Source organism: Coptis chinensis, chromosome 3 (assembly GCF_015680905.1).
Source record: "Coptis chinensis isolate HL-2020 chromosome 3, ASM1568090v1, whole genome shotgun sequence".
NCBI classification, from domain to species: Eukaryota; Viridiplantae; Streptophyta; class Magnoliopsida; order Ranunculales; family Ranunculaceae; genus Coptis; species Coptis chinensis.
Genome location: NC_141458.1, coordinates 7597163 through 7624256, shown reverse-complemented (window position 1 = coordinate 7624256; position 27094 = coordinate 7597163). Strand labels below are relative to the sequence as shown.

The window sequence follows — 27094 nt, the reverse complement described above, 5'->3', positions numbered from 1 at the left end:
CTTTTTCAGGCTAGGACAATCACATAGGTAATGCCCATTTTCCTTGAAATTGTAGCACTGTACATGTTTTAAATGCTTCTTAAAACTACCCTTCCACTTGCTTGCAAAAATCATCTCATTCGACATTACCCTCGCCGACTTTTCTTGTGCCTCTTTATCAAACTTATCTCCTTCAAACCTTGCATTTGATATCTTGGGAGCTATTTTTCAAGTCACACACAATAACCTAAAAATGATTTCACTTGAGAGTTTTATCAAACACCTTGTTTACACAAATTTCGAGCATTATGGTTCTTCACTAAAACTTAAAATCTTAGGTCGTAAACCTAAGTTCCGATACCAATTGTTGTGGATAAACAACTGTGAAAACAATATTATCCACTCCAACTAGATCAACCCTACACAAGGATTGATCTTTCTTACAAGACAAGACTTCAACACCCTCCAAGGACTATCCCAACACTTCTCAATATCAAATAACAAACATATAAAGTAAAGAAATTAATGTAAAAGATAACAAACCACAAGACATGGTTTGGTGTAGCAAAACACCAAACCCCAATAGTTTACACCGATGGATACCAAGTTTACTAGATTAGCAGATTACAATAGCTCTCAATTCAAACCCAATGGAATGAACACACACACCCACTGTAGAATGCACTCTTACAAAATATTTAATATAATATCGGTTTTGTTAAGTTTTCCAATTAGAAAAACTTTTGTTTTTTCTTGGACCGAAAAAAAGCTTTGAACGGGATCTGATTGTGGTTGGCGGTTGGCTCGGTGATCAAAAAGTTAGATAAAGCATGATTTCTAGGAAAAACTTCCTTGGCCTCTTGACACTTTGCATCTTACATTTGATACCCTTGTATCCATTGTTTAATGCCTTCATAACATTATACAAAATAAGATTTGAAGTTTCTAATATCTTTGCATTGTAAACATCGACTTTTGTTACCCGCCATCATGGTGCGGGTAGCATGTATAAAAAAATTTTTTAAGGTGTTTAGTTGTTTAGCTAATTATCTCCCCATTTTACCCTTTAAAAAAAAAAACACCCAAAAATAAGGAAAAAAAAAATATGATAGAATGGTAATTGCATAAATTAAGTTATTAAAAACAAAAATATGGGTTTATGATGCTAACCACCGATTACGGGGAGTGGCGGTGGAAATATTGATTGAATGGTAACCGTCTTATGGTGGATTAGGTATTTATTGCAGAGTTATTTGAAAATGAAAATAAATTTTATTTTGCCTTTGCTATATCAGTAGAGTTATTTCTCTTTTTGGCGAACCGGGCTATCGCGTTAAAGTTGTGGCCTAATGCCTTTAGAAGTTTATAAAGATGTTGTTCGTATAACGTTTTAAGTACCATTGGATCACATTTTGACCTGAAATTATGGTTTTGAATGCTACCATTGGACTCAAAACCATAAAAAGAACAAACCACAAGACATTGGATATGGTCTTGAGAGGGAATTTGTGTTATCTTCGCCGGTGAGTTCAAGTTTTACTAGATGCACAAAGTAAACAGATTACAAATGATTTTCTCAATTCACTCACAAGAATGAACACTCACACACTCACTTAGAATGCACTCTTACAATCTCTATCTCTGTTCTAATATTGGTTAGGTTAAGTTTTCCAATTAGAAAAACTTTTGTTTTTATACTGGACCGAAAAAGATCGGTTCAAAAATTTTATGTGATGCATTTTGGGAGGCGTGGGCCTAAGTGAAGATTGATTTCACCGGATGTAACATACTTTGGCGCATGCCGCGCCTATTGACTTAACAACTTGTTAAGCAAAAGAGAAAAAATTCCTTTTTCTCTACACTTTGCATCTTACATTCCGATAAAACTTCTCCATTGTTTAAAACCCTATACCAATGAAAGTAAGATTTGGAGTTTCTAATATCTTTGCATTGTGAACATGCTTAGGGCTTGTTTGGCAGCATGGTCTGGGTAACATGTATAATTTATAAGACCCCTTATAAGGTGTTTAGTTGTTTGGTTCAGTCCATTTTCAGAATATGGGTCACAACTTATGAATAAGGAGAACAGAAATGGCCCGATAACAAGGATTACATTGTCTCTTGGGAAATGTAAGATAACGATATTGTGGTTTATGATGGTCCTGACTTCGGTGATTTGCAGTGGTGTTTATTTATTTGTAAAACCCATTACGTCTTGGTGGACTTTAGGTATTTATTGTGCCATCTTTGATGTCTCTTATTTTGCCTTTATGGCCTCGTTTTGCAAATATTTGACCATTTTCGAAGTTTGAACCACATTCTTGAAAAACAAAAATCAAAGTATTACCCCAAAATAAAAGGAGTTCAATTTTGGCCTAGTGCCTTTGGATGAGATTCTTGATGTTGCTTTTTTAGTGCATTCAAGTCTCTATCTTCACCGATTTTGATTATCAATTTATGTTTTGTTGAACTTCAAGTAATAGGGAAACCACAACATTTTTTGGCTAATTCTATGGTAAGATTGTTGATGGTTTTGGTTTATTTTGGTTATTTTTCGCGGAAAATTTGATCATTGGATTCAATTTGGAGAATTGAATATAAAAAAAAAAAAAAACTTGCTAAGAAATGAAGGACAGTACCAGACAAAATGAGGGACCAAATCGTCTCTATTATTACAAGACCGTATCCACTCACAAATTATACCTAGCCTTTGGTCAGGTAATGGTGAATTATGCCACATTTGCCAAAAAGAGTAAACTAGATGCTACGATACCATGCCCCACTGTTAAATTTCTGATTTTTTCCGAATTTTCCGATTCCGAAATTTCCGAAAATTTTCGAAAACATATTTTAATTGATCGGATTTACCAAACTTATTCGGGGTTACCAAACTTGTCCTCTTCAGTCCACCCTCAAAGAAGGAAAGGCTGGAGAAGACCAGCATCTGTTGAATTTTCTCACCGATGAAATGGGGGAAACCAGACTTGTTCGGATGTATTGGTCTCTTTTCCATTTGGTTTGGGGAGGCATCGCTTTGTGTTTTTGTACGGGACAGATGTAAATCCATTGACTCGATGAGGCTTTGGGTCTGTTCGATCTTTGAGGTGGGATGAAACACTCGGCTTATTTTACCTTTTACCCAAAAAGGAGCACTTGTCAAGATGAAACACTTTTTGTCGCTTTATCTATCTCCAAATTGATGGATTCCTGGTATTCAACCTAATTTGTTACACTTTTGGTTAATCAATTGTTACTCCGATATGGGTCGGGTTGATTTCGGTTTTGCTATTCTCGCTAGTATTCTGAAACGCGGATTTGAGGCTAATGTTGTTACTTTAACCACCTTACTTAAGGGGCTGTGTGTAGAGGGTAAAGTAGCCGACGCTATGGATCTTTTTACCCGAATGCTGGAAAACGGATATCCATGCAATGAAGTCAGTTATGGGGTAGTAATGAATGGGATTTGTAAGTCTGTGAATTCTACTGCTGCTCTTCAATTCATGAGGGCAATGGAAAAGAAACAGTTTTCCTCGAATGCTCATATATACACTATGCTTATCAACACCCTTTGTAAGGAGAATTTGGTGAACGAGGCATTGAATCTATTTCAGGAGATGACCTCCACAAACCTTACACCTAATGTTGTTATTCTGACCACCCTACTTAAGGGGATGTGTGTAGAGGGTAAAGTGGCCGACGCAATGGATCTTTTTACCCGAATGCTGGAAAACGGATATCCATGCAATGAAGTCAGTTATGGGGTAGTAATGAATGGGATTTGTAAGTCTGTGAATTCTACTGCTGCTCTTCGATTCATGAGGGAAATGGAAAACAAAGAGTTTCCTCCGAATGCTCATATATATTCTATGCTTATCGACACCCTTTGTAAGGAGAATTTGGTGAACGAGGCATTGAATCTATTTCAGGAAATGGCCTCCACAAACCTTACACCTGATGTTATCACCTACACCTCGTTGATTTGCGGGCTATGCGGATCTGGTCGATGGATAGAATCCATGCATTTTTTCAACAAAATGTTGGCACAGAATGTCACACCGGATGTCATAACTTTTAACATTTTGGTGGATGCTCTTTTTAAACAAGGTAGGACAGAGGATGCTGTTGATTTGTTACAAGTGATGTCTCAAAAAGGGTTTAAACCTAATGTAGTTAGCTATAGCATTTTGATCAATGGCTATTGCAAGGCTAAGAGGATGGACGAGGCAGTTCAAGTTTTCAAGGAGATGCAACTTAAGGGATTCAAACCCAACACTATAACCTATAATACCCTGATAGATGGATTTTGCAAGAGTGGAGAAGTTTCGGTTGCAAAAGAGCTTCTGAAAGACATGATAATTTGTGGGGAAAAACCAAACCAGATCACATATAGTTCATTCATGGATGGCCTCTTCAAAAATGGTTGTTCTGCTGAAGCAATGGAACTGTTCCGTGTGATGGAACATAATGGAGCGAAAGCTAATATACCAATTTACAACAGCATTATTGATGGCATGTGCAAAGAAGGAAAATTAGTTGAGGCAAAGGAAATCTTTTATAGTCTCTCAACTAGGGAGTTGAAGCCTGACACTAGAACATACAACGTGATGATTAATGGATTTTTTAAAGAAGGGAAATTGGAAGAAGCCCAGGATTTGTTTTATGAGATGCAAGAGAACGGTTTTGTTGCAAATGATTTCACGTTCCATATCATGGTCCAAGGATTGCTAGAACAAAAAATGGATACCCACAAGGCAATGCAACTTCTCAATACCATGCTTGACGAGGGTTTCTCACCAGATGCAAAAACTACTTCTATTCTAGTGGACTTGTTTGCGGAAGGTGGACAAAATTGTAAAGAAATGCTAATGCTTCTCAAGCACCTGCTAAAAGGCTATGTTAAAGGTAATGCGCTCAATTTGACTCTGTGGTTAACTAGTTATATCTTGAAATAGTGTGGTTAGGAGTTGGTTTTCGTCAGTTCCTTTTTTTTTTGGGTGTTCATCCAGTAATAAGTCTGCCGCACATATTCTTCTTTGTATTTATGTTTCTTTGGTCTGTTACTTTGTTAGTATATCAACGTAAAACTATAAATTATTGTAGTAGCTGCTATTTCCTCCCTTAACACACACACATACAGATGCCCACACACAAAATGAAACTAAAAGGTGAAGTTGGAAATTTTGATTATTTGATTTATTTCATAACATTTTATTTAGTGTGCTGCATATTCAATCTGGTACATAAATGGATGTTTAAGTTACTGGATAGCAGTGTGAGTGTATTGGGCTAGTGATGTACATATTTTATGGGAACTCATCATTTAGTTAACACTACAGAAGAAATTTGAGATAGATTTTCTTTCATTACTGTTATATTGGCTTGTTAGGTAGTGCTGCATCTTCAATTGCATTCAGGCATATTCTTATGGGTTGCTGCTTGTGGTTGGCTATAATATATTAGCAGACTTTGGCATACAGATGTTGAGATGTATTGATTTAGTCATGGGCTCGGCACTTCATTTTAAAAACTAGATTTTTGTTCATCTATTTTTTACTATGATCTTTCAATCATCTTTGATTTTTGTTAGGCAAGTCAAAGCTGAATTTTGAAAGAAGGATCACGTCAACGTCATTAAAAGCCCTTGAGGACAAAGAAGAGCTTTCTCTGGAGAGCTGATGCAGGATGTGAACTGTGAATTCTAGGAGTCAGTGAAGACGACATACTCACATGTATCACATACCCTTTTCTTTCAATACTTTCATAACTTCTGTTATTTTCCAAGGGATCATCTTAGAATTTGTATGCAACAAAGACACCTATCTACTGTACCATGTTTTCCCCCTCGATTGTAACAGTGATTCACCTTATTAAATATATAATGGAACACATTTATTATAGGAAATAGTGGATTGTTCGTGTCACTTCTCTCTAGAATACTTACTACTGAGGGACGTGAATGTTATACATGCTAGACAAGGCACTAGGCAGCGATTCATATTATGCATAGGTTTGAATAGAGTAGTGGTCCTCTGTAGAGCCTGATATGCAAAAGTTTCATTAGATTTTACTGTAGTTTCCAAACAACTGCAAAACATTTTGGAAACTTAGAATTTCCACGGTGACTCAAAACTTATTTTGTTCTAGGAATTACATCAGGGACACAGGGAAATGTCTCCTTCAAACACTTTAGTTGCAATAACTCATACATACTTGGATGGGCGAATTTTTATTCACCGACCTGTGTGGATGAATGCCAACTCTTTCTCGTATTTTGTACGAGATAGGTGTAAATCAGGAACACTTGGGCTTGACGAGGCTTTGGGTCTGTTTAATAGTTTAATTCAGATAAGACCCTTGCCTTGTATTTTCCCTTTTACCCAATTACTAGGAGCATTTGTCAAGATGAAATACTTTTCTGTCGCTTTATCTATCTCCAAAAGGATGGATGCTTCTGGTCTTCAACCTGATATTGTTACACTTTCTACACTAATCAATTGTTACTCCAATATGGGTCGAGTGGGTTTCGGTTTTGCTATTCTCGCTAGTATTCTGAAACGCGGATTTGAACCTGATGCTGTTACTTTGAACACCCTACTTAAGGGGCTGTGCGTAGGCGGTAAAGTTGCCCACGCCTTGGATCTTTTTACCCGAATGCTGGAAAATGGGTATCCATGTGATGAAGTCAGTTATGGGACAATAATGAATGGGATTTGCAAGTCTGTGAATTCTACTACTGCTGCTCTTCAATTCAAGAGGGCAATGGAAAACAAAGAGTTTACTCCTGATGTTCATATATACACTATGCTTATCGACACCCGTTGTAAGGAAAATTTGGTGAACGAGGCATTGAGTCTATTTCAGGAATGACCTCCAGAAACCTTACACCTGATGTTATCACCTACACCTCTTTGATTCACGGGCTATGTGGATCTAGTCATTGGAAAGAATCCATGCATTTATTGGACAAAATGTTGGCACAGAATATCACACCGAATGTCGTAACTTTTAGCATTTTGGTGGATGCTCTTTGTAAACAAGGTAGGACAGAGGATGCTTTTGATTTGTTACAAGTGATGTCTCAAAGAGGAATAATTCCTAATGTTGTCACCACACTGAATAGAATAGGCGTACATTTTATACTTAATTATGCCCATGTTACTGTTGGAGTGTTTGGTTGCAAGAATGTCTTCCTTAGACATAGTACTAAACCAGAAACAAAACTGACGCGTCCTTAATGCAGTGGTTGTGCAAGGCGTGAAGGACGTGGGAAATGCTTCCGGTTATACCCTGAGAGTGAATTCGCTAAACTTGTCGAGTCCACTGTGCCGGAGATCAAGCGGTGCAACCTCTCTAATGTCATTCTTCAGCTGAAGGCTCTAGGTGTGGGTGATATTACTGGATTTGACTTCATGGAAAAGCCATCAAGGTGAAGTAAAGTTACTGATGTGCCTTACATGCATCTGTGCTGGTTTGTTCACTTCATTTGAAACAAGATCTTGTTTAAATTCCAGATTAAATTCTTTCCCCAATGCTGCTAAACTGTTCGTAAATGTTTTTATGTAAATGATGTCCTGTCCAAAAAGAAAACTTAAAAGGTGTTTTATTACGTAATTTATTATTTCTTTTTACTGTAAATGATATTTTTGTTGCTTTCTTTATGCCGTATTCTGCAACTTGTTAGGTTGATTGATTTTATTTATTGATTTATTATTATTATTAGTAGCAGTAGTATTGTTATTTTATTATTTTATTTATGTTCATGCTGTAAATTCGTCTTTGCATAGATAATTAATTATTCGCTTGATTTCTTAACTGCAAATTTATGACTCCTTAGTCTTATGAGAAAGATATTATTTTTCAGTTAGAAAATGATTTCCTTGTTGGTAGATTCTTCATTAGGTGATCAAATTCAGAAATCAAAATTTTATGCTTTTTCCGCCCTCTGATTCTTTGAGAATGAACAGGAGTGCTATTGTCAAATCTTTCCAGCAATTATTCTTGTTATGAGCTCTCACTGATGATAATAAGCTCTCTTGTCCTGTTGGGCATCAAATGGCTCGCTTGCCGTTGGACCCTATTTATGCAAAAGCTCTCATCGTGGCTAGTGAGTTCGGCTGCTTGCAGGAAATGTTGATAGCCGTAGCAATGCTTTCAGTGGACTCAATCTTTTATTCCCCTCGTGCGAAGTTCGAAGAGGTATGCATGACTCATTTTCTTTATGCTAATTAAAGATTTATTGTTGTAGTGGCTTTGCAATCGTAGATTTTGTATGATGAAGTGTCTGCAAACGTTTGCTAAGATATCACCCTGTATAACACACAAGCGAGAAATGAGTAGAGTTATTGAACATGTATCCTGGTTTAAGTATTCATATATGGGCTGAGTCTATGACAAACAAGTGCAGCTCTCACTCTCTCTCTCTTGAAATTTAGAGAAAAAGTGTGATGGAACCAGTAGCGGAGGTGATTTATCAGACAGTAGTTCACGGAGTTTCTAGTGCAGTTGGTCTGTGAATTTAGGCAGACACTACCAACTTGCATATTGCTGATTTTCCTTGGATGAAATCCTGAAATTTTATAAAATATGCAAATTTCATCTAAAACCTAATAATCCATCATAGACACTTTTGTAGTTTCCGTATTGAAAGACGGGTTTTCTTGGGTGATTGTCTGATGGACTGATGGAATTATATGAGTATTTAGTGGAAGGATGCCCTTATGCTGATCATATGTTGTACTTTGTTTTAGTGCTACTATGTGTTCTATATAAAAGGTCCTGCTCACATATGTTATTGGTGAGTGGTGACCCACTTAAGAAGATTAACTTGATTTCCTAAACCATGAAATCGTTGAACTCTTTAACCACTGAAAAACAGTAGCTTGCTAACTGAGTAACATCCAATATTTTAAGAACCTTTCTATTTTCCCATGGAGACATCGGGTATTTATAGTTGTTTTTTCCTCTTTTATTCTTAAAGTATAAGATGGGGTTCTTCTTAATTTTGGGTTACACTTGTTGGTCAGGCAAGAAATGCAAGGAAGAGCTTCTCAAGCCTGGAGGGGGACCATCTCACCTTAGTGAATGTATTTTGGTCCTCCGCAGAGTTCTTGGAGAAGAGAAAAATGTCAGGAAGTAAGGATAAAACAGCTGAAAGAAGCCTAAGCAAGTGGTGCAAGGACAATTTCATCAATGGTCGTTCTCTGAGGCATGCTCGAGACGTTCACAGGTTAGCTTACGATAGGGAAAGTCATTTCTCAACTTCTTCTGTATACCTGAGAAGTAATAGACAGAAGGCTCGAATTATTTTATGCCTGCGCCTTGGAAAGTGGATTATGTCCAATCATCTTTGGTGTATATGTTGTAAATTGCATTTGACAGACCTTACTAAGAACCCATTTTTCATATAAGTTATACCTGATGATATTTTACTGTTTCCATCTGTCGTTTTTCATCCTTATGCACACAGTTTTCGTTCTTGCAGTTAAATAAGAGGGCACGCTGAACAGATGGGTTTGCGTATTACTTCATGTGGAGATGAAATGCTTCAATTCCGAAGATGCCTTGCTGCTTCCTTTTTCCTCAATGCAGCTATGAAACAGCCAGATGGTTCTTACAGGTCTGACTTCACATGATCTTATGCAATTGACAACTGAATTTATATTAACCTACACTTGTGACTTTGTATTTATCCCATATAGATGTTACTTGTTACTTGATGGAGCGAAATGCTTATCAGAGCTCTTTGTTCTCACTCTTAATAATTATTTCTAATATGTCAACCTCATATTGACGTTGCTGTGCCAGGGTACGGGCAAGTGGTCAGATAGTGCGGATTCATCCTTCTTCGGTGTTATTCCGGACAAAGGCAGATTGCATAATATTCAATGAACTGGTTCGAACAAATGATGATTACATCCGCAACATAACAATGATAGATCAATTGTGGTTACCTGTTGGCACCTGAATTCTCTGCTGCTCCGAATTAAGATATATGGTATAATGGAACAGGTAAGAACCAGCCCTTGATAGAGCAACATGGTTTCTTGCATATTTTCTTTCATCATGCTGTAGATTCCGTAATATAATGTCTATTTAGACTGCCTGCGGCTAAAGAAAGTGCACAGGTGCACATTCTGACAAATAAAACAACCAGTAAGAATAAAAAAAACTCGGAAAGAAATAAGAAGAGACAGAACTTCGAGGAGTACCTAAAGCTATCTGCTAAAAAAATGTGACGGTACCAGTTTCAAATTCTTGGCTTATTTATTAAACATGGTTATTTGACCTCACAAACATTTCATTTGCATTTCTTCAATATAGTAAATATATTTCATCGGTGTCATGCGCAGTTTTCACTGCACTTGTTCGGGTGACTTCCTGAAACATATTTTTTGATGGAGTTTTGACCACTAATGGTTTCCTGAAGTAATCAGCTCAGAGTGTGATTGTGGTCCATGGTGCCATTCTCGCTTTGAAAATACTTTACAGGGCTCTTAGGAGCACCAGGAGTCAGCATACAGAATACACATGTCAAACATAGAACGCAAATGAAGAGTTTCTACAACCTTTAATTATTGGATTGAGGATGGCAATGTCCGGTTTCCAAAATAAAGGCCAAAATGGTCGCCCGAGGGAAGAGTTACTCCATTAGTTTGTGGAACTCTGCAGAATGGGTCAAGTAGAAAGAATTGTATTCTATATGCTACAACTTTTTGATTGCTTGGCTGATATCTACTCGTCTTCCATAAAACGTTGTAATATAAGTGATTTCCTTTGTCTGGTTAGTAGTTACTGTGCTAAACTGTGCTGGATTGCTGGAACTGATATACTATGGCAAATTGTGAGAATCATATTGTTCAGAATGTAGCAACATACATTATTTCTTGTAGAATGTAAGTTAACTTTTTGAAAAGAAAGGAATAGAAACTCTTTATACGTTGTGTCAAGTGGTTTTGGGGTCTTCTTTTAGGAGTTCAAATTTGCAAGAAGGTTGAGTAATGAGAAAAAATGTCAGTGTGGTTGCAACTTTTACAGCTTGGTCTACTAATTTGGTCAACTTTCTGTTGAAGAATGCAATAGCCTTGTAGTCTACCATTTCTTCTTCGACATTATGCGCTGATCCAAAGAAGCAATTAGAGTTGCTAAACTGTTAATAATTGACTCCTCCTGAAGCATTGCCTATATCATTGAGCTCGCCAGATGCAAACTCAAACCTGTTTTTCCAATAAATATTAGTTAAAATTTGCCATGTTCTGATCCCTTTTTCTGAGGAACTGAAAACGACGTATTATGCCCAACTTGGAAATAATTCAGGTTTTGAGAGAGCTTTGATGACATCCCTGTTGTCTCCTACAATGCCAAAACTGCTGCCACTTCAGTTGCCAAGAGTTCAGCCCTCTTTAGAACTCCCTGCTTTGAACTCTCTGACCATCCTGCAGAATTTTGCCTTCCTTGTATCGTCTAATAGCCCATGCAGATCCCTTATCCAGCAGACCTGTCAAAAAGGAGCATTAAATTTACATTAGTAACTGAACTTGAGTCTGATAAAAAAAATCAAAATCATTAGATGCGGATTAGATCTTTTCTTAAGAAGTGTAGCCGAACGAAACACCCTAATGCAGTAATGCCCATACATTGTGTTGGTTGGGTTTGACCGAGTTCGTATGGACGAACTGCCTACGTATCAAGTTTTCTCTGCTAGGGGGAGACTTGAATCAGGTCAGACATAGTTCCTCATCCACTTTATATAGGCAAGGTGCCCGCGCCTCCTGCTTTCGCGCGTCTGGTCATGTTCAGGTCTCCGTTTCATTGGCGAACCATGATGGCGAGTTAATGAGAAGCGTGCCCAAAGCTTCGGTCTTGAATGCTATAATAAAGACATGTTTCAAGCCGTTATGGAATGGGATGAGCGAGAGATGTGGAGCTCGCTTTTGGGTGAGATCGATCGGGTGTATTGAGTCACTTTGAAGCGAGCTCGCATGACGAACACCTGAGATCGGTTGGAGATCGCTTGGTTAGTCAGATCGTTTGCCTAAGTTGAGTCACTATGAAGCGTGCTTTGAGGACGAGGATCGAAGGTCGGTTTGTAGTTTATGCTTATGTTGAACACGTGCTTGATATTCATTGGATGTGAATATTATTCCCTCACACAACCCCATCTCAGTAGGTCGCTTTGTACGATGGAGCGATCTGCTAAGAGAGAATGATGGCACGTGTGAGGATGCGAGCGGTTTGTGAGCAGAAATAGAAACCGCCTTATTTTGTGGAATTCGAAAAGACGCTACATAAAGGGACGTGTCAGTCTAGGGTTTTATCGTAATCATGACATGTGTTGGGAACTGAAAGGTTTTTTCTTAGATAAAACTGCATCTGGAGAACTGGAGAGCTACCGTTTTTCATTTTTAGAACTTGCAAAAGGTTTAGGGTATCCAGGTTAGTCTCTCTGCCATTTTCGATTCCTTTTCTTGCTTTGAAGGTTCTTTCTTTATAGTCTTGTTTAGATTGTTTGTTTTGTAACAAGAGAGAAAGAAAGTAAACATGTCTGATTTAGATGACACCCGTTCTAATGAGGTAATAGAGGAGTCGCTAGGGTTTGAGAGTGAGGAGGAGGTGGTAAAATCCAAATATGTAATTGTTGTAGCAAGTAGTTCTGGTCGTGATGAGATTTCTGTGTCCAGTGGGTTGCCCCCTAAAATTGTGGACAAAAATGCTGTGAATAGTTTTGTAGAGTTAAGGGAAGCTTTTGGTATAACCGTTAGCAAACTGGCTATTCACGACTTGAGCTCTGTAGATAACATTTTTAGTACGAAGTTCGTTCCTAGAGAATATGGGGTTGTTGTTTGTGAGGGACAGCTGAGGGCTGGGATGAGGTTACCGTTCTCCCGGTTAACCTGTGATTTTTTGAATTTTTGTGAGAAAGCGCCCTATCAGTTCATTGGCAATACGTGGTGTTTGTTGAGGGTATTCAACCTGTTGAATGAGAGTGGCGAGTATCGCATTGAGGTTGCTGATATCGTGGAGCACTTTGCTTTGAAGCAGTCTAGGGCCAATAATTTTAGTTTACAGACGCTGACGAAGAAGTCGAGCATTTTGGATGGGGTTAGTAATGAACCCTAGGAGAAGAGGCCGTTGCTGGTGTTGAAATAGTGGTGGTAGGAATTCTGTAATGATGGGGAGTGGTTACAGTGGTTCGTAATTTGCGGTGATAAAATGTGTAAGTACAACTTTGACAATGATTGTTTCTAGAAGGTAGGCTAAGTCATGAGACAAAACGCTCTGTGTGAATATGTGCGAGTCGATCTGTTCTAGAGCGATCTCGTAGCTCGTGGTTGTGATTTGATGATGTAGTTCGCTCTGAAGGCAATTCGGGGAACTAGGTTAGAGGTCGGTGTGGTATTTCCGCTATGCTGATCACGTGCTTGATATTCTTGAATGAGGATATCACTCCCTCACACAGCCCCCTCTCAGTAGGGCGTGATGTTCATTGAAGCGATCTGCTGAGAGAAAATGGTGGCGCGCGTTGAGCATGAGTGAAGAAGCGGACTAGCGTGAATGGAAATACCCACCGAACTATGGAGATCGACTCGTGTTGTATCACGAACTGATGTGGGGTGATAGGTGGCACGTGATTGGCACGTGACAGAATCTGGGTAGTTGATGAGGAAACGTGTCGCCGTTTTTCCTAGAATCTTGAAAAGAGAGGTCTTTGGTAGACGTGTGCGGGCTAGGGCTTAGGTTGTAATCATAATGCATTGGGAATTGGAGGGGCGGTTGTATAAACTAACTTTTGGAGATCCGAAAAGCCACTTTTTGTTTTGTTTCTAGAAACACAGAGACTAAAACTCCTCAGGTTAGTGCTTCCGCCATTGTTGATCTTCTTTTTTCTTTTGTTCTTGCTTGTTTCGCACGGTTGTTAGGTTAGCTTTAGCTTTTCTTGTCTAGGATTAGTAATCACTAAGAAAAAGGGACATGTCTGATTCAGACGATACTCGATCTGAAGAGATTCGAGAAATATCATTGAGTTGTGAGGAAATGGAGGAGGAGAAGGAGGAATCAATAGAGTTTGATGGTGAGGATGTGGAGGAGGAAGTACAATCTGAACCTGCTGCTGCTGTAGCTAGTACTTCAGGTCGTGATGAGGGGTCGTACTCTAGTGGGTTGCCTCCTAGAGTTGTAAATAATCATGCTACTAAAGCTTTCGCTGAGCTACGGGAGGTTTATGGTATCCAGGAGGGCAACCTGGAGATACACGAACTGGAGAAGAACGTCAAAGTGTTTAATGAGACGTACATACCACCAAACTACGGGGTAATAGTCTGCGAGGGGCAGCTGAGGGCTGGTATGAGGATACCGTTCTCAAAACTGACTTGCGACTTTTTGACGTTCTGTTGAAAGCGCCCTGCTAGTTTGTGGGTAATACCTAGTGGCTACTTAGGGCATTTGATATGTTGAATGCAAGTGGTGAATACCACATAGAGGTCGCTGACATTATTGAGCATTACACCGTAAAGCGATCCCGTGCTTACAACTTTAGCTTGCAAACTCTGACGGGAAAATCTAACGTGCTAGATGGTGTAAGCAATGAGGCTTGGGAGAGGAGGCCGTTGCTATTAGTTGAGAACTTATGTGCTAAAGGATGTAGTTTGCAAACTAGGGTTTGCAATTTTGTTGGTGGGTAGGAGTGTGTTGTTCTGTTGTCTTGATGTTTGAATTGTTGATATTTTAACTGACTTGGGTCTTTGCTGTTTTGGCAGAGCTCACTATAAAGAAGCGAACTAAACGGTCGGTGATAGAAAAGTTTGCGAAGCTAACCCGAGCTCAGAAACGGGAGAAACTGCCTGAGGTCGCGCATTTCTTTGTGGAGCGAGGAGGTCGTGTGGTTAAGGGAGAAGAGGAGGGATTAGAAGAAAAGAGCTCGGGGTCAAACTAGTGAAGCAGTGATAGAGAAGCGTAAGGCGTGATCTGGTGACAAGGGAGGAGAGAAACCGAAGTCGTGTTGGTCCTAAGTGACCGGAGGTGCTGGTACCTCGAGTGGGCGACTTAAAGGGGGGTCTAGTAGCTCGCCTTTGGAGTTGGATGAGATGGTCTTCAAGCCTCGCGAGCGGAGCAGTTCGCTGAAGAGAAATGCTGATATGACTGAGCAGGACGTTGCCAAGGTTGTCAAGGCATGTGCTTGGGGGTAGCTCCGGTGCTGGGGGTTCGTCTGGTGGTGAACGAGTAGGTGGTTGTGAGACATGCATTGTTACTTATCTGTCTCGTAGTTGGATAGTAAAATATATGAAATCCTATAGCGATAAATAAAGGTTGAAGTTTTCTGGGAAAAACTCTTAATGAAGTTCTATGGTCCTTATGGGCGAGTGCATAGCTACAGGAGCACTCTTGATAGACTCACCTAGTGAATGTGAAAGTAGAGGCCGCTTTCTATGAGAATGAGGGCTGATTCTCTAGATCATTCACGAATCCCGGAAGAGAGCACATGGCTTTTAATGTGCAGAACATGAAAGGAGAACACTGGATATGTTGTGCGTGATTATAACTTATTGTATACTCAAGACCTAAGTTTAAGACTTTGTCACTTATGGCTCTTATATTTTGAGTAATTTTTACTACGTAAATGTTTAAGTCTTGGACACCTTCATCTATGCATAACATGTTGATACTGATATTGATTGCCTTTAAATATATTTTATATTTTATTTTTATCAAAAATAAGTGGGGGATTGTTGTGTTATTTTGAATAAAACAAAAGATAAATTTTATTTATTCTTTGTTTGTAACATTTAAATTAAGAACTAGATGTTGATTTGGTTGCTACTCTTTTACGTGGTACATGAACAAAATCTTATTACGTGATGATAGAAGTAGATGTAACTTGGAATGGAGATCTCTTTGGAATGATTATTATCTTGCTTTAAGTTTCATCCGACGTTGTTGTTTTTCTACTAGACCATGTTATCAGATAACTAAGATATAAAAGGTAATTTTTAAGTTTTTAACTTCACAGAATGTCAAAGTAAAGTTTTTGATTCAAACCCAAAGTTTCTTTGAGTCTTTACTGTACAAAAGACTTACAGAAACTTTTGCTACTTGATTTTAGTGTTCTCAAGGTAATATATATATTTTCAATCAAAAATATATATTATTGAGTATCAAAAGAAAGAAAGAAAAGAAAATCATATAAAGATAGTGAACACTCATGATCCAGAAAAATAACAACTCTTCTACCAAGGCGGTGAACTACCAACTCACCCCTGACTAGCTAGACCGACAACATGCATGAATTTTTTTATTTTATTTATGTGTTTCCTTTATATTTTGGAGCAATCACTTTTCCCTAAAAGCTATATAATGTAGAGTATGGTTATTATTCATTATATTTTATTTATATATATTTTTTCTCCCCACCCCCCTCTCCTACGGACACAGATTAATACCTCATATCTCAATTCAATGTATTTTGTCTGACCTCTCTTGTTAAATGCAGGTTCTTGTCACTCTTCATCAGACAGTTATTCCTCATTTGTCAAGTCCGATAATGCTATGGTAAAATTGTATATGCACTTCGATGTATTTATATTATGTTCTAGCATCCCTAGAACCCGAGCGAAGTCTGACTTAAATCTAAAATATGCAGTGACTTCTTAACAAGATCATATGACGTTGGGGGTGTTGCAAGTGTCATGCTTTACTAGAACCTTCTATTTTTATGGCGAAACACCGAGCAAAGGTTTTTTGAGGTAATTTTGATATTCTCTATTAAAATAATTTGGGAATCATTCATGCTTGAGCTTGACCTGTTCTTTTATTTTTATTCCAATGACACTCTGAAATCGGTTATGCTTCCAGTGGGAGGAGTGGTTTCCATTTATGGAGGGGGTCTGCTCTGTTTCTTCTCTTTGTGAGGGTGATTGTAGAGTGGAGAAATTTAGAAACCAAAAAGGGAACACTTTGTAGCTACTAGGAGAGCTTCCTAATAGCAGCTAGGATAGACGAAAAAAGGGCAGATCCGTGGTAATCCTTTGTTCTTGAGATTCCCTGCCCTACGGTATGGCTAAGTAGGCTTGATATCTTTCTTCAATAGGCCGGTCTGGCACTCCCGGTTGTATTTGTACACATTCCAATTCGCCGGTCATTATGGATCTAATGGCATGGCGAGGCAAAGGGGGAAAGCAACTACAAAGACATTTTCTTAGGTTTTTTTAAAATATAATTAAGGTTATGGTGGACAAGCCAATTCCCCACACATTCCTGTGCTTCTCTTGAAACACTGTTAGTTTTAAACAAACCCTGTTTTCACCTTTTTATATACTTATTTCACTTACATATGCATTATTCTTGTCTTATGTATTTGAATTACAAGGTAGTGCAATGTTATCAAGTGACATGAGGTACTCGAGTAGCCCCCACCTTGATGCATGAGAGAACTAATTATAGAAATACGTGCATAGTAGGCCTTAGAAAGATAAAAAGGATGATAACGCTGTATCGTAGTTTGTGTTTTGATAGTGTCTGAATGTTAGACACCTCATATCCGTGTCAGATGCCTGCACACGTAGTTTTGTTATTGTTAAATTTTTTGCTAATTAAAAATGTTTTATGGGATGCAGCTTCGGATTCTTGTTTGAAATCTCCTCTTGTTTGAAAATGTTTTATGCCTGCACACTTAGAAAAGAAAAGCAAGATACTTGACCAATAGAGATATGAAACCAGTTAAATTTTTAAGGAGCTTATCATGTACTTTCTGAAGTGTTTGTCTCCCAATTGTACATCAATTACTCATCTCATTGTATTTGTGCTAGTGATGGCATTAAATCACATTCTTATGCTATGCTGAGTTTTAAAATTTTAAGTGTGATCAACTAGTTTACAAAGGTAAAGTAAATTATGAGAACGAGGATAAAGGGAAAACTCTCTCTGATGGTGTGTGATTTTGAGTGATCGATGGAGCCTTTACAGAGTATTCTTCTCTTGTTCCTAGATTATATATTTATTTTGAGAACCATTGACATATGTGCAGCAAAATGATGAGACGGATGGAGATTCTTCAAGAAGAGAAAATGAAAATAGTGAGAGTGTAAAGGAATCTGATGCCTGCACAGATATATCAACTGCAAAGCTAGGCATTGATATGTTTAACAGTGAAGAGACAGATCCTGCAAAATCTAATGCCATGAGTAAGTTTCTATTGCAAATTCTCAATTGTTTGTCTAGAATAACTCTACTAACTGCGCTTGGGATTTTACCTTTAGCATGCTTATATTAGGGATTGAAATTAGTTCCATTTCGACTTTGTAGCCATATGAAACTAAATGACTTCTTGGTGCAGGAAGTTCTCTTTAGGAAATAGACACCCTTTGCCACCATTATTGCCCAGCAGTTTATAGGTATTCATACTTCCTCTCTCTTCTTCCCTATTGTATCTTCTGTACACACAGGCCTATGGATCCTCTTGTTTAAAATCAATATAAGCCATCTTTCTCCCTCTTATTGATGGGGACAATTTTGTACTATTTTTATTTCTCAAAATTAGTATTAACCTTTACTGTTTCTTTGGTAGATTTGTTGCATCACTTGAAAATGACTTGACAGTGAGGGCCAAAACCACTGAGATCACTGTAAAGGATTTTAGTTCAGCCTCATATGCCACAATTTTCAGAGCCAAGGTAAGATTATATGGGGACTCTCCTTATATTTAGTATATCCATGATACTGGAGTTTCTGGTGCAAGTTTTAGAATATTTTCTGTACGTATAGCATGCATGCATGCAAGTTATTTTTTCACAATATTTTTGGGAGATGGTAAACGCATTCCTGTTGCGATGATTTAGAATTAGTCAATGCATGAATAGGGATTCAATCTCCTTAATTAGATGACTAGGGATGTGGTTTGGCACAAACGTTAAACCAACGTTTGCAGCCTTCATCACTTGTGTTGTTGGTTCAGTGATAGATACATGGAAGGTTGCAAAATATTTTCGATTTGGTGTCTATCATGATCTTTCTTGTGAGGAAGTGGGGTTTCATTAAAGTTCTCTCGCACTGATTATGTTAGATGGAAGGCAGAGAACGTATATGATTGTGCCTGGTGTCAATGCCAAGCTTCTTGGATGCCAAGAACCATGATATTCATACTTTGGAACTTTATCCCTCTTGCATATATTTCATGGTTGTTGTAGAATCCACAAAATATAAGCTTGAGAAATTTGAAGTGTGATGAGATACTAGCTGTGTACTCATTCATTTTTCTTACAAGTTATAAATTATCTCTATTTCTATGACATGGGTGTATCCCTCACATGCATGACTAACTGTATTGAGGGATTTTGAATAAGTATTGGTTTACCAATTTCCTAATAGTTTACAGTGAGGTAATGGTGACCCCTTTTCTTATATTTCTAATTTCTTTGATGAGAATTGAGTTGTAAATTATGTTACTTGGAAATTCATGAAACATAGCTTGTGGTGTATAACTATGATCATTCCTAATATTGACCACATTTGACAATACCTAGTAGGCTAGTACAGTGTTCACTCTGACAAATTTTCTAGTGTACCCAAGGGTATGATCATTACAGAGTGTTTTTCTGATTCAAGGAGTCTATATCGACCAGTGGATATGTATTCACCATAAAGGCTGAGCAGTGTCTTGGAAGTATACCAAAAACACTTGCAACAATCCTACATGGAACCGAAGTTTATAACTTATGTTAAATCTGGTTCAATGGTCAATATATTATCAAATGTGCACATTGCAATAACGAAACAACTACATTCAAGTATTCATATCTAGTGTTCTTTTAGGTTTTCTGTCCAGGTCCTATTTGCTATGTTGATTTTTTTTTGTTTGGGTCCTATTGCTACATGTGTTCGATTTTATTTGTTTGAAGAATTTTAGGAAAACCAAACTTGGGTGCTTTTGGTTCTTGTGTTCAATAAGCTATTTAAAGAGTAACACTACATTAATTTCATTGTTTTTTCTTAGGAAATACAACAATCACCAGTTCGTGATGATTCATGCGATATCCGACCTCAATCTACAACTTGTCATTTGAAGAGTTTCTTAACAAAGACTGTTGTTGCAATTGGAGAAATCTGCACCTACTTAACGACACCTCCAAGTTCGTATAATGTCCGAATCGATGAGATACTTGATGATTTTGCACCGTTGTATGAAGGAGATGGAAGATTTGGAGATATTGTGCTTGGTGACATCATTATTTGGCCAAAGAATTACGTGATTTTTCATCGATGAAACGTATATATATTATCATGGAGATAGAAATGATTTGAATCGATAAGAATGTATCTTCTTTTGGCGTGCCTTCTAAATCCAATTACATGGTGTATTATTTTGGTTCTTTGCAATTGAGTACTTGTCTTGTAACAAGAGTTCAAATACTTTGGTACTATATATGTCAGAATTGCAGGGTTATTGTATATGGTATACTTCAATGTATACATTTTGGAATGGAGATCTCTTTGGAATGATATAAAGATGTTTTGTAGTTCAGTTTTCTTATGGTTTCTTAATTGTTGTGCAGTTTAAATTTAAATTATTTTGGTACCCAATCATATTAAAGCCGCAGGTGGTAAACCGTCAATAATAAGAAATTGAAACACTTTTGATGGACCAGGACATAGCACTAGACAGCTTGAAGATGTTGTTTTAATCACTAAACAATGGCTTTTAACTAGGGCAGGGAAGCGGGTTGGGTAGACCCGAATCCAACCCGATCTGATTACCGAATACATCGGGTTCGGGTCGATTTTCATATCCGTTTATATATTTGGGTTGGATTCGGGTATGTCGGGTTCGGATTCAGATATAATTTTTGGTTTTTTTTGAATTTTTAGTGTTATCCGATCGGGTTAGTCAGGTTCGGGTCGGATTCGGATATTAAATTTCGAATATAATCGGGTTCGGATTCTATGAAATTATTCGGATTCGGATATAGCCATATCTGACCCCAACCCGACCCGATCCCTGCCCTACTTTTAACCATCCACAAAACACATTTATCCACGGCTTCTAGTTGTCCTTTTAATTTAAACTTCTAGATGTACTTTTAATTTAAATATTAGACAGCTGCTAACCGTTGAGAACAAAATCGGAAGCCGTCCTTTAATTTAAATATTAGACAGCTACTAACTGTTGAGAACAAAATAGACGCCATTTTTTACGACAGCCTATGAGACAGTCAGTAGCCGTTGATATTGAGCAATCTCGACAGATATAAGCCGTCTTAAATAGGCTATTATGACGTAGTGATAGTATTAGAAAAAAAAACTACTTTCTAAACTACGTTTTGGGCAATCATAAGATCAATATCGTGGTTTTTTTTTTTTTTCTTTGGTTTATCTGCAGTAAACAAAGGAGAGTATAACTAGTTGTTGTATCCTGGAGGTTGACGCGCTTTGTTTGCATAAAGAGGAACAGACGCAAAACAACCTTAAAGAAAGCATTTGATCCGTGCCTCAGCCAGCCTTCTTTTTATTCACAGTTTGTTCTTGTTGCAGAAATTGTCGTTAAGTTGTGATGGAATAAGAATCAAAGAATTGGACCAATAAAATTCATATTAACCGAACTATTATTTATCTTATCAACGTATGTGTAATTTATAGTTAAAATATTACAAACAGGTATGCAACTTTGCCTAATGTTGTTTGAATATGGTTTAACATTGTTTGAACAAAGTGTTAGAGTGTATTTTGTATGTATGAATAGTGTATCCAGCCAATAAAATATACGAACAACGTCAAAAGCTCAAAATCTTCTAAATATGTATGTATTTTACGAAAGCCCACACTTTGGCCCATAGTCCATTAATTCGTTGGAGTTTTGTGATGGTGTAGTTGTCTAAACATCGAGTTGTCCATAAAATCGTTTTGGCCTCATTGTTTATTTTAAAAAAAACCCAATGCATTTTCTTTGGAAGAAGTAGTGTTACACGGACTTACTTTTTAAACATACTATTGCGACTAACTATTTAGATAATGTTGGTTTGCATTGCAATACACGCGGATACGTATATCTATGTCAATCAATGATTATGACTTTTGACACATCAGTAGATTAAAATAGGTCAAAATGTTAAATAAGTTAGTCGGTGTAAGATTACTGGTTTGAAAATAAGACACATTGTAAACACTTGTCTATGAGTTTTGAAATGGGCTATGTTATGAATAGTGTATCCAGCCCAAAAAATATACGAATAATGTCAAAAGCCCAAAGTCTTATAAATATGTATGTATTTTACGAAAGCTCAAAATTTGGCCCATAGTCTATTAATTTGTTGGAGTTTTTTAAAAAAAACCAATGCATTTATATAAAATTTCCGATTTCTCGTTGATTATTCTTTGACATAATAACCTAAAAATATAACGTACTTTGCCATTTTTACATTAAATACAATGTATTATTTTTTTGCCTAAAAATACAAAATATTTTTAATTTTTTACAATTGGTACCATCCCTTAAATTAGAATGGATGGAATACAAATTGGCCGTTTAAAATAGTCAGTGACTTGCATGCCACAACTTTTTTTCAATTGTTTGCAATGAGCTGGCAACTCAACACCAAAACTTAAGCCACGTTGGCCCTCCAATCATCACGCTCCAAGAAGAAACAACACTCGTATTGGTCATACCATCAAACAAATTCCGTGCAAACTCAATGCCCCCGACGCAACTTGAATACATATGAACCATAGTGTTCTGAACATAAAGATCAGTATCAAATCCATATTTCACCGCTGACCCATGTATTTGTTTACCCAATTTCAAGTCCAGAAGGCCCGCAGAAGCATTCAAGAGGAAAGGGAAAGTAAATTTATTGGGTAAAATCGCGTTTCGGAGCATGATACAATAACAATAAACTGCATTATGCTTTGAACCATTGGTCTGAGCATAATCTCGAATAATAGTGTTGAAAAGGAATGTATCATAGAGATGGGAATTGGCATTATTGGATAAAATGATGGATGCAGCGTAATCAATTGAGTTGAGATCAGAAGAAGTTGAAGAAAATTTGGTTAGGACTAAAGGGTTGTTTTGAAGACCTGATTTAAGGAGGTGGGCGTGAATTTGAGTTAGTTTAGAGAATGAATTGCAGGTTTGTAAAAGTGTTAAGCAGTTTTGTTCTGCTGCTCTTAATTAAGTTGATTTCAGGATTAGTGTTGAAAGTGATGATTTGATGGATATTGATGGTTTAATATTGCCTAAGGGCATTTCCAATGGGGGGTGTAAAATTACACCTCCACCTAGGCTCCACGTAGGTGCCATTAGAATTTTACACCTCTAATTGTATATTATTGTATAGCTTATAAATATCCACACTCTATACTCCCCAATGGAAGAGTGTAAAAAAAAATAGATTTTAAACTCGGACGTCATTTCCAAGTGGCGCCTCTTTAATTTAGAGTGACGTCCGAGTTAAAAAATTACTTTAGAATTAGAAAGGGACATTACTCCAAGTGACGTCCGAAAATTATTTCACTCAGACGTCAGTTTGAGTGTCGCCCGGGCTTTTTATTAACTAATAGCGAGAGGGAGAATTCTCCACCCTCTCTATTAGCTAATACACTATAGCACCCCCATTGGAGAGAGTTTTTTGATATTTGGGGTGTAAAATTTTCACTCTATATGGTTTACACCCCCCATTGGAGATGCCCTAATGAGTATGTTTTAACTTGTGGTTTAAGTGCTTGTGTTAGTTTGTTTTCTTTATTTGAAGGGAAATAAGAATTGGGGGCCAACGTGAAAGTCACGTGACTATCTTAAACGGCCAATTTGTATTCCATCCACTCTAACTTAACGGATGCTACCAATTATAAAAAAATTGAAAATATCTTGTATTTTTAGGCAAGAAAAATAATATATTGTATTTAATGTAAAAAACTGCAAAGTACGTTGTATTTTTAGGTCATTATGTCTTATTCTTTGAGTTAAGTTAAGTATAGTTGCATCCAGTTTAATTAACTTTTTAGGTTAGTTCAATGTATTTTATCTAGTTTCCAATTTTTTGTTACATGATATTTTTTTGAAAATTATTTTCAACAATTTTTGAAAAAGGGTAGTGTTACACGGACTTACTTTTTAGACATACAATAAGTTGATGTGCATCTAAGGCCCTACCAAAACTTTTCCATGTATAACATGAAATACATGGCAATTATTCCATTATTGCATCAGATATTCTTCTAGGTAATTAACTGTTTTAGTACATATATATATTGTTTTTTTTTTCGTTTATAATTTTCTTAACCTTAACAACTTTCAAAAAATGAAGAGTATTCAAGAATTTTATGATGAAGGAAGTTCAAGTGGTCGGAATGTGAATACTAAAAAAAGACAAAAAAGAATTCAACAGTAAAAGTTTTTGATAGGTAATTGTTTTTTATCATATAATTTTTTTGCTTTGTTTATAGTATAATTAATTAGTTTATTCCTTAAGTTTGTATGTTTTTGTTTGATTAGACTTAATAAAATTTTCAGCATCATATAACATAAAGGCATTCTTAGGTAATTTTGAAATTTTACGATGATCATAAAAAAGATTTTGCTAAAAATAAAATTAACATAACTTTCCAATCCTTCTTGATATGGCTATCAATTACTACTACCGATCGCCACTATAATGGAGCGTAAGTAAGCTGGACATTATAGTTTGAAGAGCCATCAAGAGAGGGCATAGGTCGAGTAGAGCTAATAGTTATTGAACTGCTTCATTATTAATCCTAGTCGGGTTAGGGCCATACATAGAGAAAGTTCCATTTTAATAGAGGGAGTTACCTTCTCACTAAAACTATGAATCACAGGAGGTCATATCCTAGTAGATTTTAAACCACATTTCCGAGGTGAAGGACTTCGACCTGAGACTGACTTAAATACCACGGTTGTGAACTATCCCCCGCCATATCAGAGGTTGAGTTGGAGATTGCATAATATATTCTAAAAAATAAGGCTAGCGGCTAATTTATGAGCCCTTGTAATTATCTCTAACGTACGTATGCCTAATAGTCTTCTAGCTAGTGTTGTTGCGTTCGAACGTATGCCTCATAGTCTTCTAGCTAGCTAGTGTTGTTGCGTGTCAATCATTTTTCTGAGATACTCAATTAAACGGAAACAAACAGTCAAAAGGATATTGTATCAGAATTAAGTGCCTTCTACTGCTACGTCAAAGCCAATAGTAATCCCAAAACTTTTGGTAGTAAGAACGTAAGATAACCCTCCATGCCCATGAATAGTTTTAGCCAGTAACTCAATTTTGGTCAATATCATTCATTTTTCTTCAATTGATCATATAATCGATTGCCAATCAAGGAGACAAAGAGAAAGTTAAGAATCCGATATGAAATTTACTTTAGTATATATATATATACTCTACTTTAATATAGATTATATTTTAGATACCTATTTTGATTAACTTCTTGAAGAGGGTTAGAGTAGTTCTTGGGTGGTGTTATGATATGTGTGCATGATCTTGATTAGCCGAAAGTTATTTATTTTTGTTTGTTGTTTAACTTAGTTGTCATGCTCTAGGGTAGGTGTGATAGTTGGATTTGGTTACAAATGCATTAGAGAAGGGAGTTGTATATTGATGACATGGCTTTAGGCAATTGGAAGGGATTATTGATCCATTCCCACTTATAGCAGGGAAATTGTTTAAGTGTTTTGGCAATTGAACCGAAGTAGTTAACATGTATTCTGTTTATTTATTCCTTGTGGCCTTCCTATTTGTAGTGTGTGAGGATCTGTATGTAGTCTATTCACATTCTTAGTGATGCATACACATGTACCATACACACCCGTTGATTGTCATATCTAGGTCCATATAGTCCTAAAATGTTTGTGTTACAAATTGGCCAGGTTGGTGATGGGCTTTCTTTCGCCTTGCAATTTCTCTGTGCGTGTGTGTTGTTGTATAAACCTTCCAAACCACGTTTTTAGGTTATTCCCCTTATATCACCTACTTGCCATTTCTTCCTCTTTCTCCTAATTTATGTTTTGGCTGAATTGTATATTTTACGTTTGATTTGACAGGTTTAATGTGTGGTTGTTACAAACACAGAAATGGATAGCAAAGTCTAAGGTTGAAGCACATATGTTGGCTCTTGGGTAGCTGTCGATATTGTTAAAAAATACCAACTGCTGTTTTGTTAGTTTTAGAAAGTTGGTCTTTTTTTTTTTTTTTTTTGAATTGTAATATGTCTTGATACTTTGCAAGTTTGTGTGTTTCAGTCAGTTGAATTATTTTCTAGCTTATGGTTATCATAGTGTAATGTTTCCGGTCATTTTTCTCTTTTTGAATATTCATTTCCCTTTATTAGACCTGTCTGACTCAGTGAATAGTTGTTTTGTTTTGATATTGTTATGTTGCTCTGTAGTAGAATTGCAAACTTTTAATTGAAACACAAAAACCTCTTCAAGTTGCTTCATTGGTTCCAACGGTGGCAGCTGCGGAATTTACTATTGGGTCAGTCATTTTCGTTATTAGTTTTCGAGTCTAAGGGACTATTGCTGTAGAATTTATTAATAGCATTCAAGGTTAAACATGACTCCTAGAGAGTTACAAAATATGAAGTTTTGTTCGTTTCATTCTCTTCTTTCTTTTTTTACTTGGCAGGGGCAGGGCCTTTTTTGCTGGGCGCATCCGATTCTAAAGTCCTTTCCTAAACAACTTCTAATGTTTCTAAATGAGATTGAGTTCCACGGATATGCAGGATAGAAAGATGCTATTTGCTGCTATTCTATCTATTTTTGCATCAAGTTCGAAGAAATTTCAATCTATAATGAAGAAATGATAGTAGTTCGTCATTTTATAGGCTTTATCATCTTAAGTTGGAAGAGTTTAGGTAATACTTTCAAAGTGACTGTCGACGGTAGAATTGAGATTATTTTGGAAGAATCGCAGCAATTCCCCAATCCTAATGAAGTAGTTCTTCCGGAATCCAATGAATAACAACAGTTACGTAGGATCAGCTTGCAAATTTGTGGCACCGTAAAGAATCATTACCAACGGCACGCTGTGCGCCTAAGTGCATTTATGACGACCTTTAGGCTTTGAGCTGCCAGCCAGATTTGTGGACTTATAATGCTATGTTATGAGTCTATGAC

The 27094-nt window shown here is 37.0% G+C and overlaps 2 protein-coding genes across 3 annotated transcripts; both read left to right on the top strand.

The window, feature by feature from the left end:
• Positions 1–3225: 3225 nt before the first annotated feature.
• On the top strand, positions 3226–5881 carry LOC147507660 (uncharacterized). The gene is made up of 2 exons (XM_086600368.1): positions 3226–4881; positions 5567–5881. Exons 1-2 carry the CDS (start codon positions 3240–3242, stop codon positions 5653–5655), a joined length of 1731 nt encoding a protein of 576 aa, XP_086456494.1. The 5' UTR covers positions 3226–3239; the 3' UTR covers positions 5656–5881.
• LOC147507659 (pre-mRNA-splicing factor ATP-dependent RNA helicase DEAH10-like) lies at positions 5690–20491 on the top strand. Of its 2 annotated transcripts, XM_086600369.1 has the most exons (12): positions 6022–7017; positions 7220–7405; positions 7944–8175; positions 9003–9205; positions 9461–9595; positions 9784–9987; positions 16463–16521; positions 16613–16715; positions 17996–18152; positions 18305–18362; positions 18536–18641; positions 19961–20491. In XM_086600369.1, exons 3-5 carry the CDS (start codon positions 8032–8034, stop codon positions 9462–9464), a joined length of 351 nt encoding a protein of 116 aa, XP_086456495.1. In that variant the 5' UTR covers positions 6022–7017; positions 7220–7405; positions 7944–8031; the 3' UTR covers positions 9465–9595; positions 9784–9987; positions 16463–16521; positions 16613–16715; positions 17996–18152; positions 18305–18362; positions 18536–18641; positions 19961–20491. The 2 variants fall into 2 exon arrangements, with proteins under 2 accessions (XP_086456496.1, XP_086456495.1); XM_086600370.1 differs by lacking the exons at positions 6022–7017; positions 16463–16521; positions 16613–16715; ... (2 more) ...; positions 18536–18641; positions 19961–20491 and adding exons at positions 5690–5708; positions 10329–10912.
• Positions 20492–27094: the final 6603 nt, after the last annotated feature.

Excerpts from the sequence above, each read along its gene's own strand:
- LOC147507660 (XM_086600368.1), top strand. The coding sequence starts at position 3,240 with ATGGGTCGGGTTGATTTCGGTTTTGCTATTCTCGCTAGTATTCTGAAA. Across the intron at positions 4,882-5,566 it reads GCTAAAAGGCTATGTTAAAG|GCAAGTCAAAGCTGAATTTT; the intron begins GTAATGCGCTCA and ends GATTTTTGTTAG.
- LOC147507659 (XM_086600369.1), top strand. The coding sequence starts at position 8,032 with ATGGCTCGCTTGCCGTTGGACCCTATTTATGCAAAAGCTCTCATCGTG. Across the intron at positions 8,176-9,002 it reads CTCGTGCGAAGTTCGAAGAG|GCAAGAAATGCAAGGAAGAG; the intron begins GTATGCATGACT and ends CTTGTTGGTCAG.